Source organism: Loxodonta africana, chromosome 4 (genome assembly GCF_030014295.1).
Source record: "Loxodonta africana isolate mLoxAfr1 chromosome 4, mLoxAfr1.hap2, whole genome shotgun sequence".
Lineage (NCBI taxonomy): Eukaryota > Metazoa > Chordata > Mammalia > Proboscidea > Elephantidae > Loxodonta > Loxodonta africana.
This window is the reverse complement of record NC_087345.1, coordinates 153,521,323-153,539,501: the sequence shown is the minus strand read 5'-3', so window position 1 is coordinate 153,539,501 and position 18,179 is coordinate 153,521,323. Positions and strand designations below refer to the sequence as shown.

Genomic DNA, 18,179 nt, shown 5'->3' with positions numbered 1-18,179 from the left:
ACCGCAGTAGTCAAAACAGCCTGGTACTGGTTAACAACAGATACATAGACTAATGGAGTAGAATTGAGAATCCAGACATAAATCCACCCACATTCATGCAGCTGATATTTGACAAAGGCCCAAAGTCTGTTAAATGGGGAAAAGACAGTCTTTTTAACAAATGGTGCTGGCATAACTGGATATCCATCTGCAAAAAAATGAAACAAGACTCATACCTCACACCATGCACAAAACCTCACTCAAAATGGATCAAAGACCTAAATATAAAATCTAAAACGATAAAGATCATGAAAGAAAAAATAGAGACAATGTTAGGAGCCCTAATATATGGCATAAACAGTATACAAAATATTACTAACAATGCAGAAGAGAAACGAGATAACTGGGAGCTCCTAAAAATCAAACACCTATGCTCATTCAAAGACTTCACCAAAAGAGTGAAAAGACTACCTACAGATTGGGAAAAAGTTTTTAGCTACGACATTTCCGATCAGCACCTGATCTCTAAAATCTACATGATACTGCAAAAACTCAACTACAAAAGACAAATAACCCAATTAAAAAATGGGCAAAAGATATGAACAAGCATTTCACTAAAGAACACATTCAGGTAGTTAACAGATACATGAGGAAATGCTCACGATCATTAGCCATCAGAGAAATGCAGATCTAAACTACAATGAGATTCCATCTCACTCTGACAAGGCTGGCATTAATCCAAAAAACACAAGATAATCAATGTTGGAGAGGTCATGGAGAGACTGGAACACTTATACACTGTTGGTGGAAATGTGAAATGGTACGACCACTTTGGAAATCAATTTGGTGCTTCCTTAAAACGCTAGAAATAGAACTACCATACGACCCAGCAGTCCCACTGCTTGGAATATATCCTAGAGAAATAAGAGCCTTTACATGAACAGATATATGCATACCCATGTTCATTGCAGCACTGTTTACAATAGCAAAAAGATGGAAGCAGCCAAGGTGCCCATCAACGGATGAATGGGTAAATAAATTGTGGTATATTCACACAGTGGAATACTACGCATTGATAAAGAGCAGTGATGAATCTGTGAAACATTTCATAACATGGAGGAAACTGGAAGGCATTATGCTGAGTGAAATTAGTTGGTTGCAAAAGGACAAATATTGTATAAAACCACTATTGTAAGAACTTGAGAAATAGTTTAAACAGAGAAGAAAATATTCTTTGATGGTTATGAGACGGGGGGGGGAAGGGAGAGAGGTATTCACTAATTAGATAGTAGATAAGAACTACTTTAGGTGAAGGGAAAGACAACACACAGTACAGGAGAGGTGAGCACAACTGGACTAAACCAAAAGCAGAGAAGTTTCCTGAAAAAAGTGAACACTTCGAAGGCCAGCGTAGCAGGGGCAGGGGTTTGGGGACCGTGGTTTCAGGGGACATCTAAGTCAATTGGCATAATAAAATCTATTAAGAAAACATTCTGGATCCCACTTTGGAAAGTGGCACCTCGGGTCTTAAACACTAGCAAGCGGCCATCTAAGATTCATCAATTGGTCTCAACCCACGTGGTGCAAAGGAGAATGAAGAACACCAAAGACACAAGGTCATTATGAGCCCAAGAGACAGAAAGGGCCATATAAACCAGAGACTACATCAGCCTGAGACCAGAAGAACTAGATGGTACCCAGCAACAAAACTAATGACTGCCCTGACAGGGAACACAGCAGAGAATCCCTGAGGGAGCAGGAGAGCTTTGGGATGCACACCCCAAATTCACATAAAAAGATCAGACTTAATGGTCTGACGGTAAGTGGAGGGACCCTGGTGGTCATGGTCCCCAGACCTCGTGTTAGCCCAAGACAGGAACCATTCCCAAAGCCGACTCATTAGACAGGAATTGGACTGGACAGTGGGATAGAAAATGATAATGGTGAAGGATTAGCTTCTTGGATCAAGTAGACACATGAGTCTGTGTTGGCATCTCCTATCTGGAGGGGAGATGAGAGGGCAGAGGGTGTCAGAGCTGGCTGAATGGACACGAAAAGAGAGAGTAGAGGGAAAGTGTGCTTTCTCATTAGGGGGAGAGCAATTATTAGTATATAGCAAGGTGTACGTAAATTTTTGTATGAGAGACTGACTTCATTTGTAAACTTTCACTTAAAGCACAATAAATATATTTTAAAAAATTATAGACCAATATCTGTCATGAGTATAAAATAGATACAAAAATTCTCAACAAAATTCTAGCCGATAGAATTCAACATCATATCAAAAATAATAATAAATCACGACCAAGTAGGATTCATACGAGGTATGCCAGGATGGTTTGATATTAGAAAATCAATCAGCGTAATCCATCACACAAAGTATAGGAAAGAAAAGAATCACATGATCACCTCAGTCGATGCAGAAGAGGTATTCTACAAAGTCCAACATCCATTCCTGATAAAAACTCTCAATAAAATACGTATAGAAGGGAAATTTCTCAACATAATAAAGGGCATCTATGCAAAACCAATGGCCAACGTCATTCCTAATGGAGAGAGGCTGAAAACATTCCCCTTGAGAACAGGAACAAGGCAAGGATGCTCTTTATGACCACTCTTATTTAATATTGTGCTGGAAGTTCTAGCTAGAACAGTAAGGCAAGAAAAACAAATAAAGCCCATCCAAATTGGTAATGAAGACGTTAAAGTGTCCCTTTTTTCAGTTGTTATGATACTATACATAGAAAACCCAGAAGACTCCATGAGAAAACTACTGAAACTAATAGAAAGTTTCGGCAGAGTAGCAGGATATAAAGTAAACATACAAAAAATCAGTTGGATTCCTATACATCAATAAAGAGAACGATGAAATATGAAAACAATGTCATTTATAATAGCCCCTAAAAAAAAAATACTTAGGAATAAATCTAACCAGGGATGTAAAGGACCTATACAAAGAAACACTATTGCAAGAAATCAAAAGAGATCTGCATAAATGGAAAAACATACCATGCTTATGGAAAAATAGGCTCAACATTGTGAAAGTGAAAATTCTACCCAAAGCAATTTACAAATACAGTGCAATCCTGATCTGAATACCAACAGCATTCTTTAAAGAGATGGAAAAACTTATCATTAACTTTATATGGAAAGGGAAGAAGCCCCCAATAAGTGAAGCACTATTGACGAAGAAGAATAAAGTAGGAGGATTCACACTACCTGACCTCAGAATGTACTGTATAGCTACAGTAGTCAGAACTGCCTGGTACTGGTGCGAGGACAGATCCGTTGACCAATGGAACAGAATTGAGAACCCAGATGTAAAACCATCCACCTGTGGTCACCTGATCTTCGGCAAGGGCCTGAAGTCCGTCAGATGGGGAAAGAGCCTTTTCAGCAGATGGTGGGCAAAACCAGATGTCCATCTGCAAAAAAATGAACCAGGACCCATTCCTCACACCATATGCAAAAACTAACTCAGAGTGGATCAAAGACCTAATATAAAGCCCAAAACTGTGACGTTCATAGGAGAATAAATTGGGTCAATGCTAGAGGCCCTAATATATGGCATTAACAGGATACAAACCACAATCAACACACAAGCGCCAGAGGATAAGCTAGATAACTGGGATCTCCTAAAAATTAAACACTTATGCTCATCAAAAGACTTCACCAAAGGAGTAAAAAGAGAATCTACAGGCGGGGGAAAAAATTTGGCTATTACAAATCAGATTAAGTTGTAATCTCTAAAGTCTACAAGAAAATCCAACACCTCGACAACAAAAAGACAAATAATCCAATTAAAAAATGGGCAAAGGAAATGAACAGTTTGACATTCAAGTGACCAACAAGACACGTGAGGAAATGCTCGCGATCTTTAGCCATTAGGGAAATGCAAATTTAAACCACAATGAGATACCATCTCACCCTAGCATTGCTGGCGCGAATCAAAAAAACAGAAAATAAATGATGGAGAGGCTACAGAAAGATCAGAACTCTTATGCACTGCTGGTAGGAATGCAAAATGATACAACCATTATGGAAAATTATATGGCACTTCCTTAGAAAGCTAGAAATAGAAATACCACATGATCCAGTAAGCTTACTCCTAGGAATATATCCTAGAGAAATAAAATCTGTCACAAAATAGACACGCACAACCATGTTCATTGCAGCATTGTTCACAGTAGCAAAAAGATGGAAACAACCTAGATGCCCATCAACAGATGAATGGATTAACAAACTGTGGTACATACACACAGTGGAGTATTACGAAACACTAAAGAGCAACAATGAATCTGTGAAGCATCTCTTAACATGGATGACTCTGGCGGGCATTATGCTGAGTGAAATAAGTCAACCACAAAAGGAGAAATACTTTGTGAGACCACTACTGTAAAAACTCATGAAAAGGCTTACACACAGAAAGAAACAATCTTTGATGGTTACGAAGGTGAAGGTGGGGATGGAAAAACACTAAATAGACAGTAGATAAGTAGTAACTTTGGTGAAGGGTGAGACAGTACACAATACTGAGGAGGAAGCCAGCGTAACTTGTGTTTAACGAGAAACCATTTTGTTCTGTAAACCTTTATCTAAAGTACAATAAAAAAAAAGACATGGATGTACCATTAGGCCTGCCTGAATAGCCAGCCCTCATCTTAGCTCTTTCCCTTTCTCTCAAAGTACCTTAAATGTAAAAATCATTGTTATTTTATTAAATTATTAGAATGGATGCAAAGCCCGCAATTGGTTTTTGGCTCTCCCCATGAATTTGGAGAATAAGGCACGAAAATATCATCAAAGAAAATAAATATTGTTATTTAAAAAAAAAAGACCCACTACCATCGAGTCGATTTAGACTCATAGAGCATTGTAAAAGTCAGGCTAGAGTCATCGAATCTCAGAGTTGAAAATACCTGTACATTAATCCCACTGATGGTCTAGTTTTCCTTACAGCTTCTCTGCCTCCTGGATCTAGGAGATAGGCGATCTCACAGATCCCTGCCCGCCTTATCTGGGAGCCTCTCAGTATGTCTCTCCTGTTATCCACCATGCTTCTATTTTGTGTTCTTGAAAGTAACACCAGCATTCACAGCTTTAACATGAAAGTGTTTATTTAGCTATTGATTTGCTTATGTTTAGAATTTGATCGTTTTTCTTTTATACAATCTGTGTGTTCATTTACAGCTTTAAATAGAAAATTAAGTAATATATGTGGAAAATAATCCCTACCAGCTGCAACCTTGGGCAGGTTATTTAACCCACTGGTTATTGTGAAGATTAACTGAGATGCTTTAGATAAAGTGCTTATTAGTACATGGAAAGTTTCAAATAATAACTTTGACAGAGTAAAAGCAAAAAGAGGGAGAAGTGAGAGGAATACTGCTTGGTCTATACCCACTGAGATGTGAGGTAATAGAAGGAGACCTGTGTGCAGGAAAACTCTAGTCTCCTCCTTCTCCACCAGCAGACAGGACGAGATACAGTCAGTCAGGGAGCATGGCCCAAGAAGCTGCTTCCCAAGATTTCCTCTCTTTTTGCAGATCGTCAGCTGGCTGACAGGCAGTCTCCAGTTGGGCCCATTTGTTTATTACCTCGGCCCCTACTGCAGAGTTCCCTTTCTGATCATTGTCCCTAGCCCCTCACAAGCTCTAGGAGATTGGCAGATCTAATGAGGACCTGGTTTCAGTTCTGCATGATGTGAACCTTGATTTCTGCTTGGTTGTGTTTGCCCAGAAGTTAAAATTTAGTCATCAAATCAGAAGTTGGGCTACTTCTGCTGGCCAGAGTTATACCCTAGTTAGAGGATCATAACAAATTATGGATAACATTGCGAAGAATGGGAATTCCAGAACACTTAATTGTGCTCATGAAAAACCTTTACGTAGATCAAGAGGCAGTTGTTCGGACAGAACAAGGGGATACTGATTGCTTTAAAGTCAGGAAAGGTGTGCATCAGGGTTGTATTCTTTCACCATACCTATTCAATCTGTATGCTGAGCAAATAATACAAGAAGCTGGACTATATGAAGAACAGGGCATCAGGATTGGAGGAAGACTCATTAACAACCTGTGTGATGCAGATGACACAGCCTTGCTTGCTGGAAGTGAAGAGGACTTGAAGCATTTACTAATGAAGATCAAAGATCACAGCCTGCAATATGGATTGTACCTCAACAGAAAGAAAAAAATCCTCAGAACTGGACCAATGAGCAACATCATGATAAACGGAGAAAAGATTGAAGTTGTCAAGGATTTCATTTTACTGGATCCACAATCAACAGCTATGGAATCAGCAGTCAAGAAATCAAAAGACGCATTGCATTCGGTAAATCTGCTGCAAAGGACCTCTTTAACGTGTTGAGGAGCAAAGATGTCACCTTGAAGACTAAGGTGCACCTGACCCAAGCCATGGTATTTTCAATCGAATCATATCCATGTGAAAGCTGGACAATGAATAAGGAAGACAGAAGAAGAGTTGACACCTTTGAATTGTGGTGTTGGCGTAGAATATTGAGTATACCGTGGACTGCCAAAAGAACGAACAAATCTGTCTTGAAAGAAGTACAAGCAGAATGCTCCTTAGAAGCAAGGATGGTGAGAGTGTGTCTCACATACTTTGGACATGTTGTCAGGAGGGATCAGTCCCTGGAGAAGGACATCACGCTTGACAGAGTATAGGGTCAGCGGAAAAGAGGAAGACCCTCAACGAGGTGGGCTGCAACAAAATGAGCTGAAGCGTAACAACAATTGTAAGGATGGCTCAGGACCGGACAGTATTTCATTCTCTCATGCATAGGGTCGCTATGGGTCGGAACCAATTCGACAGCACCTAACAACAACAACATTGCTTTTTAAAGTGTGATACAATTACTTCCTTAGAAATCCATGCAATATTCTGCTTTTCCCAGCACAGATAGCCAGAAACATTGAAATTAAAGGTCCTTTAGGAACTATTGTATATAAATAGCTGTTTGGAGAACACAGCCAACCTGCTCTGTTCTCAGCATGTCACATCAGCACATCAGGCATGCTACACACCACCGTGTTCATTGATAATTATATTAAACGCCCCATTCCTAGCGAAGGATCTGCTCAGCCACTACAAGCTTATTCATTATTTATATACAATTAAAGGGCATGGTTCAAATGAATGCAAGCATCTGGGAAAAGTCATTATTCATGTACAGATCAAATTGAACATTTGTCATTTCCCTAGTGATTTAACATACTCTTTGTGCCTTGTGATCTCAAATTATATTAAGCAGAATAGATGCTTTAACTTTTATTTCATTTAATTGTTGGCCTTATTCCACTTGTTCAGATTATTTGGACTCATGTAAAATTAGCCTTCACTTCTTAATATGCTAAAATAGGAAAGGAGGGAAATTTCTTTTTAGAGCCTATTGCATTCTAAGGATGAATGCAAATTATTCTACTGTGATTCTTAATGGCCCACTATTAACATAGTGGGAACCCAGTGCATTAATGCAATACCTCTTTTCACATCATTACTCCTAATGGAACTGTTACCAAGATAATAGCTTGACCTTTAGCTATAGATTGAGATAGCAAAAATATATTCTGCTTACTGGATACCTCTATTCACATAGCATATTGAGTGTTTTCAGATCAATACAATGACAATCTTTTGGCCTTGTTCTTGGCCTCACGTGTGAATGTAATGGAGAGAATAGGATTTCATCTTCAGTAGGTAAATTCTAGTTAAAAGTCTCTTTTAAGTTTGAATGTAATCCATGAAATAGAAGGTCTGGAACGTGCCCAGTGGAAATGTTTATTTGTGTAGGTATTCTTCAAGAAGCCTATTGCTGTGCCCTCAAAGGTCTCAGACACAGACCCAGGAGAAAGAGATTTTCCTGATTTCTTTCTACTGAAACCAGATACATTTTCACTGAAAAGAGGAAAAAAAAAAAAAAAACCAAATAGCTAAATAGCTGGCATTTTAGTGAATGACAGAATACTTGAGGTCAAGGTTAGATTAGAAAGGTCTGACCTGAAGCCCCTCAGGGAGTGGAAGAGAACATTCCACAGCCTTCCCTTCACATCTCCTAAACTTAATCTTTGATACACTTGGGTGCTGAGAGTCATTTTGATGTTGGCACAGTCCAAATCTACATCTTTAATTTGCAGCCACTGATTTCTAGTGTATGGTAATTTGGACACAGACATTTCACAATCTGAGAAAAGAAGGGTTGCTATGGAAATTAATTGTGTGAGCAGTATTGCGGTGGGGGGGGGGGGGATGTTTACCTGATAAGTAGATTCAATCATTTTGTAGTACACATTTTTGCATAAACTAATAAAAAAAAAAAATAGAGTACTAAATATAAATATTTTTTGTCTGTTCATTCAAACAGGATTTCAAGAACCTTTTGCTGATCTTCTGATTAGTAAACATTTTGGGCATTTGAATATAACAATACCTTGTTCCTTTAAATATAGTCTATTAATGAAGGCTTCCTACTAATTCAGATAGTTTTTTTCCCCCCGATTAGTCTGAATTTGTGAGCTATTTGCTTTCATTAGAAACACAAATGAAAAATATTCATCAGATATTTGAGTTATTATTCAGTACAAGGCACTATAGCAGGTACTTTGAGGGAGACAAAATACATGAATACCCCCTGAAGTGACTTAAAAGCAAACCTATCATCAGGAGTACTAATTCCTCTGCATCTCTCTGAAGTGGAAACTCCTGACCTGCCATGCCCCATATATCATACACTGGGCAGCTTGGTTGATATTTCCCATGATCCCTAATTTTGCTTCCTAATCACCACTCCACCTCTACTCAGTTGGAGCTGGGATGGGACCTTTCCATTAAGGTTCTTACCATAGCTCTACCGCTTTCTCCCTGCCTCCCCATCCTTCTCCACATCATCAGTGATTTGGCTTCTGGATAACAGTCTTCTTGATACCAGGTTCTGCTGTCATCTTGGATGACCTCACTGCCCACATGAAAGGTTCATCTGACTTCCTAGCTACATAGTTTATAGGCCTCATCTACAGTGAAACGCATCTCTGCTCCATAAGCTCCACATCACTGACCACACCTTAGCATTCTCATGCAGAACTTGCTCTGCTGCTATTTTATACTCTACTATCTACTCTGTCTGAAACCTTGGTGGTGTAGTGGTTAAGTGCTACAGCTGCTAGCCAAAAGGTTGGCAGTTCGAATCTACCAGGCGCTCCTTGGAAACTCTATGGGGCAGTTCTACTCTGTCCTGTAGAGTCGCTATAAGTCAAAATCGACTTGACGGCATTGGGTTTGGTTAATCTATTCTGTCATATAGGGTCACTATGATTCCATGGCAACTGTTTTTTTTTTTTTTTAACTTAGTGGAATTATTCTTCTCTCTCCTGTCCTTAATCCCATACCACCTGCTTGAAACCCCACTGATATCTCCCTTCTCTGGTCTCTACAGATTTCTCCAAGTTTTTGAGTCTTTTTTTGGCTTCTTTCCCAAATTTGCAGGTGGGAAGGAAGTTGAGGTACATCATTCCTGGTAGCATCTTCATCAGCATCTTCAAGTGCTTTATATTGCTATCCTTTCACAAACCTTTCTGGTAAAATTCTAACCTTAGACTAGCCCTCACATCCAATGTCTCCACCTAAATACAAGCTTTAAGATATTGTGAGAGAGAACAGCCCACCCATATAAATCATTGCCAACACAAACATGTAGCCCTCTCTGATTCCAGACATTCACCATATTCTCCACACTGCCTCACCAATCCCTGCCCTTATTTCAAGCACTTTCCTTCACCTCCTAGTTTATGGAGGTCTCAGGAGTGACTACTACATTTCTAAATCTACCCGCAGTCTTACCTTACCTTCCCTTTGGTTTCAAAGGATAACGTGTGCCTTCTTCTGTTTGAGGGCAACTTCCCCATCTATATTCTAGATCCCATCATCTCAGAGTTCTGCCAATTCTGGTTCCTTTGATTATCTCTTTTCTCCCACATCCTGTATTCTCTAACAATACTGGCTTCTTCCCTTAGCCTGTTAACCATGGTCTGGTCTCCCCATTCCTCAGCCCTCTTCTCCTTTCTAGCTACTCTCCTCTTCCTTCCTTCCCCCACCTGAGCCAGGTTTCTTGAGAGTGTCTTCTGTGGTCATTCCAACCACTGCATAGCTGACCTTCACTGGACACTTTCTGAACCTCCCCTTCCTACCCCTCTCTTCTGCACTTTAAACTGTTGATACCTCCTCTTTATCAGAACCACTAGTTGACCTTTATAAAACACATCTTTCCTGGTTCTTCTCACTCTCTAGCCACTCATTCTTGAACTTCATGGGCTTCTCCACCACAATCCTCCTTTTAAACACTGGCGTTACATGGTTCTATGCTTGGCCCATTGCTCTTTGGCAGTGTTTTTTTCTCTCATTGTTTTAACTCCTGTATGTATGGTGGTGCTTCTGAAATACTCTCGCCAGCCCTGGCCCTTTCCCTGAACTATAGGCCCTGTATCTAAATGTCTATTAGCTATCTCCACTTGAATACACCACAGACACCTCAAACTCCCATACTCCCAGCCAAACTTAACGTATTCCACCTTTCATCTCACAAACCTTCCCTTCTGTATTTCCTATATCATGTGATTCACCAAGAAATGCCAGTTCTGTGCCCTAGATATTGTTAAGGTATTGACATAGCTTCCTAAAAGAGATCCTCCTGCTTCCACTCTTGCCTGCCTCAATCTATCATCTCCATTGTTGCCGCTTATCTCTTCTTGCTCATTTGGATTACTTACATTTGTTTGCTATTAGAGATAATGCATATGGCTTTCTTTCAAATTATTTCCTTAGGATAAATTTCTAGGAGTAAGATTACTAGGTCCAAGCGTGTAACAATTTCATGGCTCTCACTGTATATTTTTACCTTAATTCCCAAAAGGGCTTTGTCAGTTTATATTTGACTGTGACAGATCCCCATAATTTTATCATTGCTCTGTCAGTGTTAGCTTTTTAAATTGGTAGATATAAAATGGTTTGCAGTTTTTTGATGTATTAAGCTGAAAATTTTTCCTGATTTTTTTTTCGCTAAATGTTTTGTCCATTTATATATGGGGGTTTTTGAAGTTGCTCTTTGACTTGAATGAGCTCTTTGTATGGGGTAGATATTAAACCATTTCTGCCATATTTAGTGCAAATGACTTTTCTCATTTTAATAAGATGTCTTTTTCATTCATTAGAAGTTTTACATTTTTATGTAGTTGAATCTGTCAATATTTTGCTTTGTTATTTCTTAAAAAAAAAAAAACCTTTTAAAACATTAAAATTACCAATATTTTACATACCAAGAAAGCAGTGTGATGTGACTGCATACTAGGTCTTGACCTTATGGAGAGTAAGTTGAAAAGACTGAAAGTGCTTGGGGATGGAGTGTGAAGCAGAAATGTCAACAACAGTGTCTTTATGTGCAGCCACACACTGAGAGTGGTTTTAATAATTGTCTTACCTCCCTTTTGCTGTGTCGTGTGGTTCTTCAGTTTCTTTTGTGCTTAATAGGGTAGCTCTTTTCTAGGAGCTAGTACAAGGTGCAAGAGGTTGACTCAAAGTAGAATTGGAACTTCCGTTAATCTGACATTAGCACTTCTTTTTGGAAGAAGAAAAGGAGGGGCATTTTAAAAACTATGAAATAAAGCACAACTGCATCATTTATTTTGAGTGCTATTATTTATTTGAGTTAATAGGAATCACCATGGGAACATCATCTTTTTCTGCAGTTTTCCCTTAGATTTTGAATTAATAGCAAGAAGATGAAATCTTTTAATACATTTGTTGAACTTGGACATGAGACCATTAGACCCAGAGGTCATGGAAGCATTTTCTTCTCTGCCTGTAAGACACCTACACATGGACATGGAGAAGTACACCTTCTCCATACAAGCTACTTACTATTTAGAGCCAGTTTCATTATGAAGCACAGTACACTGTAGCCAGGGCCCTGCTCATCTCCCATCTTTGCCAAAGGAATGTGATGATGATACTGATGATACCTATTAGAAAATTGAAGTCTTTAAGAAATATCCTTTTTTTCTTCTTGGGAGTATACCTGTTTTAGATCTGCATATTTTATTTGCTAAAGATTTAACAGTATTTCACATTTTCTTTCAGTCTTCACAGAAAAATACTGCACTGCTAACCATGTGGATAAACTTCCTGGCCCAAGAGACTGGGTACAGATTCTACAGGATCAAATTAAACTGGCCAGAAGAAGGTTAAAAAGAGGCTCAGGTAGGAATAGGTTGCAAGAAAGTAATTGCGGAAGCACATTATTGAACACTTAGACTTTGGAAAGTACAATACTTTGCTCTAGGGTATTTCAGTGTCTGTTGTCTTTTAAAGGAGTAGCTCTACATAATGTGCTATGGCTTTATATTTTAAAGTCTTATTCAAATGAATTTTGAAATTCTCCTTAAGATTAAACAGTAAAAATGATACCAGACCATTTGCTTTTAACAGTACAAACAAAAATGATGGCTAATCTCATTTGTGGTTTTATGTGTCTCATGCATGAAACTGGGTCTGTCTTTTACAGTTTGCTCCTATTTGCCTGTTAATTTTTGTTTATTTGGATCTGCGTGACTTCCTAAAAGTACTGGTTGCTTAAGGTAAAAACAATCATCAACTAGAAACACCACATGAAACAGGGATTTTAAGTCAAATATATATATATATTTTTAAATTGGGGATTGTAGTTTCTGGAATTATTCTTCCAGGAAAAATGAAAATCAAGTGATCCGACAGCAGTTGAGTTGTAACTATTAGATTTGGTGATTTGAAGTCTCAGTCCCCACAAAGGAATAGTGTTCCAATTTACCAGTAAACAATTCCTTTGAGGTCAGTGTTCTCCCATCATATAAGAATAATCCTCTCCAAGAGACCACAAACCTCTTTATATTGTTTAAAATAAAAACCCGAATCAACCAGAAGCACACCTGGTCTGATAAAAGCCTTCTGTGCTTTGAGTGTGAGAATCAATTTGGGAGATACACTTCAGATGCTGAAATGTTACCAATTTTAGAATATTATGGAGGTTTATCAGAATAGCAGTTCAAAACACATCAGACTGTATCTTTAAACAGACCCTTTTTATATGAAATCTCACAATGTGTAGTATGTATTTGTCTACCAAGCCTATGGAGGAGTAAAAGCTAAGGAATCCTGGGAACTCTATTCATAGGGCCCCTTCTGGCACATGCTGGGAGTATCTTTGACTAGACAAGATACTCAGGAACCAAAGGGCCAAGTGGTCTTCAGTGTGAAGATGTTAAAAAAAACCAACCCAAATCTGGTGCCATCGAGTTGATTCCGACTGAAAACATTATAGCTCTTTATTCTAAAAGGATCCCTTGTGGAGCAGTGGTTAAGAGCTCAGCTGCAAACCAAAAAGTCCACAGTTTGAATTCACCAGCTGCTCCTTGGAAACCTTATGGGGCAGTTCTTCTCTGTCCGGTAGGGTCTCTGTGAGTCAGAATCAACTTGACGGCAACAGGTTTGTTTTTTTTTTTAATTATTAGGATTCTAAAATATCATCCCCAGATGATTTCTTTAAATTTACTTAAAGATATTCCCACCCCTTCCTTTACTTTTTTCTTCGTTTTACGCTTAATTGATATTCATTTTATAAAAAAGCAATGGATTATTAATATATTATCTTTAATTGGCAAAAAAAAAAAAAAATGCTTTCTTGTGTTAAGTAATATAACGTAGGTGACTCAGAAGACCTGGTTTTGAAGTCTCGCCTCTGCTCTTTGCCAACTCTGGATCTGGGACAAATCACCCAATCTCTCCGATCCTCAGTTGCCTTACCATTAAGTGCACATCAAACTAAAACCAGCCTCAGAGTTGGTGTGGAAATCAAGGGCTGTGTTGTATATGAGTGTGCTTTATAAATGAAACTAATATATTGTCTATGAAAATGTTTGGTACTCATGTGCAGCCATGTTTGAGAACTATGGAGATCATTGAGGTAAACATGCTACCTTTGTGCCTCTCTTGTATCCTGTGTCAGGGGACCAAATATCCTGGTTTGCCTGGCCATCCTGCTTCATTTTTGTTGTCCCAGCATAATTATTAAGAGTACCCCTTTCACTCTGAAAGGTTTTCAGGTTTGGATAGTAAATTGTATGGTCATCTTCATCCTATTTCTCTTAGTTTTCACTGCGCTCTTTTTCTTAATCTACAAATATCCTCAGACACATCATAGTATAGTGGAAAGAATAGATCTGAATTCAAATCTGTCATCTGCCATTTACAGATTCTTGTGACCTTAGACAAATTACCCTCTCTGATCCTCTGTTTCTCCATTTACATACGGGGGATAATACTTACCTCACAGGGTTGTCTTGAGAGTTAAAATTAGATCATGTAAACATTGCCACTAATATAGAACTGACACATAAAATGTTCAATAAATGCCTATGACCTTATCCTCCTCCTGTTTGCCATTTAAAAAAAAAAAAATTCCTTTAGCCCTGCCATTTCTTAAAGTCACTACTATCTCTTTCTCTTAACATTGTCAGTCACATTTCTTCCAAAAGGATTTGTGTTCCCTGAGCCTCCTTCACCATCTGCAGTTCACTTTTCAATCCATTGCATTTTTCCTCTGACCTCACTCCTCTAATGAAACTCTTCCTGTGTTCACCTCCTGATGGTCAGATCTTGTTGTCTGTTTCAATTAACACTCCTAGTTGACCCCTATGTTGAATTCTACACTGTCAAACCTCATCCTTCTTGAAAATTTCTTCCCTTTACTTCTGTGATTTTATTGTCTTTTTTTTTTTTTGCCTCCTTATTCTCTGGTAATGCCTTTGGTCTCCTTCACTGCCTCTTTCTCTTCTGCCTACCCCTTAAACTTAGTATTCCCATGTTCCCATTCTTGGCAGTGTTCTTACTCTTAGTCCTCACTCATGACTTGAACTACCCCCATGCATCGATGGCTGCCCAGTGTGTAGCTTCAAACCTGGCTTTGTGCTGGAGCACTAGATTCCATTCACTATGCCTCTGTGATTATCTTCTTAACACACAACTTGATCATACCAGCCCATGTATTAAATACTTCTGCTAGCTTCCTATTGTCCCCACAGTAAAATCCCTTTCACATACCACCCTCACCCCTACAAGTCATACAGGGTCCTTCACAGTCTTGCCCCATACACCTCATCAGCCTCCTCTCTTGTCATAGGCCTCATACTCCCTTCAGCCATACCAGACCTCTCCCTGTTCCTAACATAGCTGGTCTCTCACACTCTCATGCTTTTCCTCGGCCTGGAAACTCCTCTATCTCCTTTAATAAGCATCTCAAAGGTTACTTGCTCCTGGACCCTTCACAGGTGGTACCACACCACCACAATAGGTTACATTCCTGTTTCCTCAGCTGGACTGTGTGAGATCCTCAAGAGCAGGGACTGCATCTGAGTAGTGTTTCTATCCCAGGTGTCAAGAACTGTACCTAGCACAAGGTAGATACTTGTCGAATGAACCAGTGAATCAATCAGTAATCCAAGAAAGGAAGAGACTGTAGACTGCAACAGAAAGATCTTGTTGTTTAGTCAGTTACGTGAAGTCCGGAAGAATATTCCATCAGTTCCTTACTTGAGGTTCAAGGACTTAATCCATCCCCTCCAGAGCCACAGGTGGCAGATTTGAGAATGACTTCTCTGTTCAGTGTCCATGAGCTCTGTCCTTAGGAGCAAGGTCCTTAGGATCCTAGGTATACCTTGTAGCCTCTCACATAGTTGTCCCATAGTGCCCCTTTTACCCTCCTGCTCCTTCCCTCTCCCTTATTTCCTTCTCTGCTCCCCATCTCCTTAGTCCTGTTATCCCCTCTCAATTTATTCTTTTCTCCTATCCTCCTCCAAAGGTGATGTCACTGAAAAACAACAAAAACAAAACACACCTTTAGACTATGAAGATTGACCTCCTGCTAGTGTGTCTCTTACAGCTTGTTATGCTAAGAGTCTTTTGCCTTCCCCTTGATTTACATTACAAAAGGCCCCTTTTATTACTGTAGCCTCCTTAGGTTTCCAGCTCCAGGAAGAGGTTGAGGGCGGAAAGGAAAAAAGCATCTTGCACAATTGAATGACAGGTGTTATTAAAGACAGTAGCCTAATAACTTTACACAATGAGTAACCCCTAATTGAGTGCTGGCATCATGCGGGGCATTGTGTCTCCTCAGTTTTATATCCAAAATCAAATTTCAAGTATTAAGCCTGAGTACTGTGTCTGTGCTAGTGTTAAGTTGATCTTGTGTTACCTAATTTCTACCTTGAAAGACTTGACTTGTTAGAAATATTAACAGATAGAAAACATTTTCTTCATGAGTATTTAAGAACTTCCATTCATCTATTGATTTTGTTGTAGAGCAAAACCACAAAGCCTAGTTAAAATTGAAAGTAAAGAGTTCTATTGAGGGGAGAGAGACAGCTGCAGTACAAAAGAGCATTGCAATGGAGAAACACGGAGTCCCAGCAAATGGAACACATGAATCCAAGGGGGAGCAGTTTAGGGCCACATGGTTATAGAGCTGGAGGAGGAAGTACAAAACACAATATTCTGATTAGTTTACAGTGATTGAGGTCAGTCAAAGGCGAGAAAAAGCAAGCATAGTCTTTGACATTATTGGTTATATGAATACATTGGTTGGCTAAAAGACATAATTGTAAGACATGGGGCCAGAGGGGGGCTTCATGTTGGTTACAAAGCAATGACATGATGAAAATTTTCAGGAGTGGTGTGTTAAAAGTTATATTGCTCAGAGCCTCAGTCTCTGCAAGAGATTGGAAACAAAGAGTTTCCATCAGGGAACAAAGGAGTTTCTGTAAGATATTCACATTTTTTATCCTGACCACAAAGAAACTTACTTCCTTAACGGTAAGAGGGGTTGGTTCCTAGGCAACAAATGTAGAAACCCACTGCCTTCAAGTTGATTCCAACTTACAGTGACCCTGTAAGACAGAGAAGAACTGCCCCACAGGGTTTCCAAGGCTGGTGGATTTGAACTGCTGGCCTTTTGGTTAGCAGCCGAGTTCTTAACTACAGTGCCACCAGGGCTCCAACAAAGGTAGAATCTGGGGGAAAGGTTACATGAGCTCTTAGAGTTAGCTCTGTCATTTTACAGATGGGTCAGGTGCCTCTGTTTTGATTTTATACATTATTATTCCGTCCTTTTGATAAAGATTTCAAAGAAGATCCTTTGGTCACACTTACGGGCATACTCACTTCTGCATGGGCTTGACTTTAAATTGTCCTTAATGGCTGCTTGAACCAGCAAGTATTTAAGTTCCTAGATGTTAAGTCATAGAAGTGGCCGGATGCCACTACGAATTTTTACCTTGCTACAGGGGAGTTTTCATCTTTAGGGAGAGCTGGTCTCATGTCACCCACAAAGGAGTAACTCATCTTCTGCATGATTTTTTGGCAGTGGGGCACCCTCAGTTTTCTTCACCATGCTATTGCTGAGCAGCCATCTTCAGTGACCTTGGTGTGGGAAATGGCTAGGGTGTGGCCAAATTGGAGGAGCAACCTGACCTACTTTCAAATGACTGATCTAAGTCAAAAGGCTACTCTAGTTTGGGTTCCCAAATACGTTGTTAAAATACATATTTCTCTGAGCAGAAGATGAAGTGAAGTTTCCAGTTCCAGATGCGCATCTTATATTTTATAATTCCAATAATAAGGATTATTGTTATTAATATAATCAATGTGGTTTGCAATAAAGACTGTAACCAAGAACCTACACTATTAGGTAACCAAATGAAGATATCAGAAAAGGATGGTAAAGTCATAGAGGGTATAGAGTGTAACTAAGCAACTTTTTGATGAATCTTCTTAAGGTCTTGCTGTACTTCTGTAGTGTTTATCCAAGAGCACATAGTCCAATGGCACATAGTCCACCCTGCTGTGCTAGTAAGAAATCTAAAGCGATGCGGTTATCAAGTACTTCTTTAACTAATGAATTAAGGGATCATTGTTGTGCTGCCATTTCACCTGCAACATTGTCAGCTATTTGAGCTATGGTAGCTGGCAGGTTACGAATAGACTATTTTAATTGTATTGTACCAAACCAAGGAATGGCTACTTGCGAAAAGGTCCACTCCCATTGGAGTAGTCAGCAACAGGAGTGCTGGTAGATACTAGGCTATGCTGGGGTGAAGAAATTAAATTT

At 39.3% G+C, this 18,179-nt stretch overlaps 1 protein-coding gene across 2 annotated transcripts in view; it reads left to right on the top strand.

Annotated features, from left to right (window-relative positions):
* The window catches only part of BEND7 (BEN domain containing 7), a 126,140-nt gene that overhangs the window by 79,778 nt on the left and 28,183 nt on the right, over positions 1 to 18,179 (top strand). The window contains exon 8 of one of the 2 annotated variants that reach the window (XM_064284869.1): positions 12,125 to 12,244. The exons of the other annotated variant lie outside the window; for it this stretch is intronic. Within the exon in view, the coding sequence (XP_064140939.1) occupies positions 12,125 to 12,244 (120 nt within the window). The remainder of the gene's footprint in view (positions 1 to 12,124; positions 12,245 to 18,179) is intronic. 2 annotated transcript variants of the gene reach the window in all.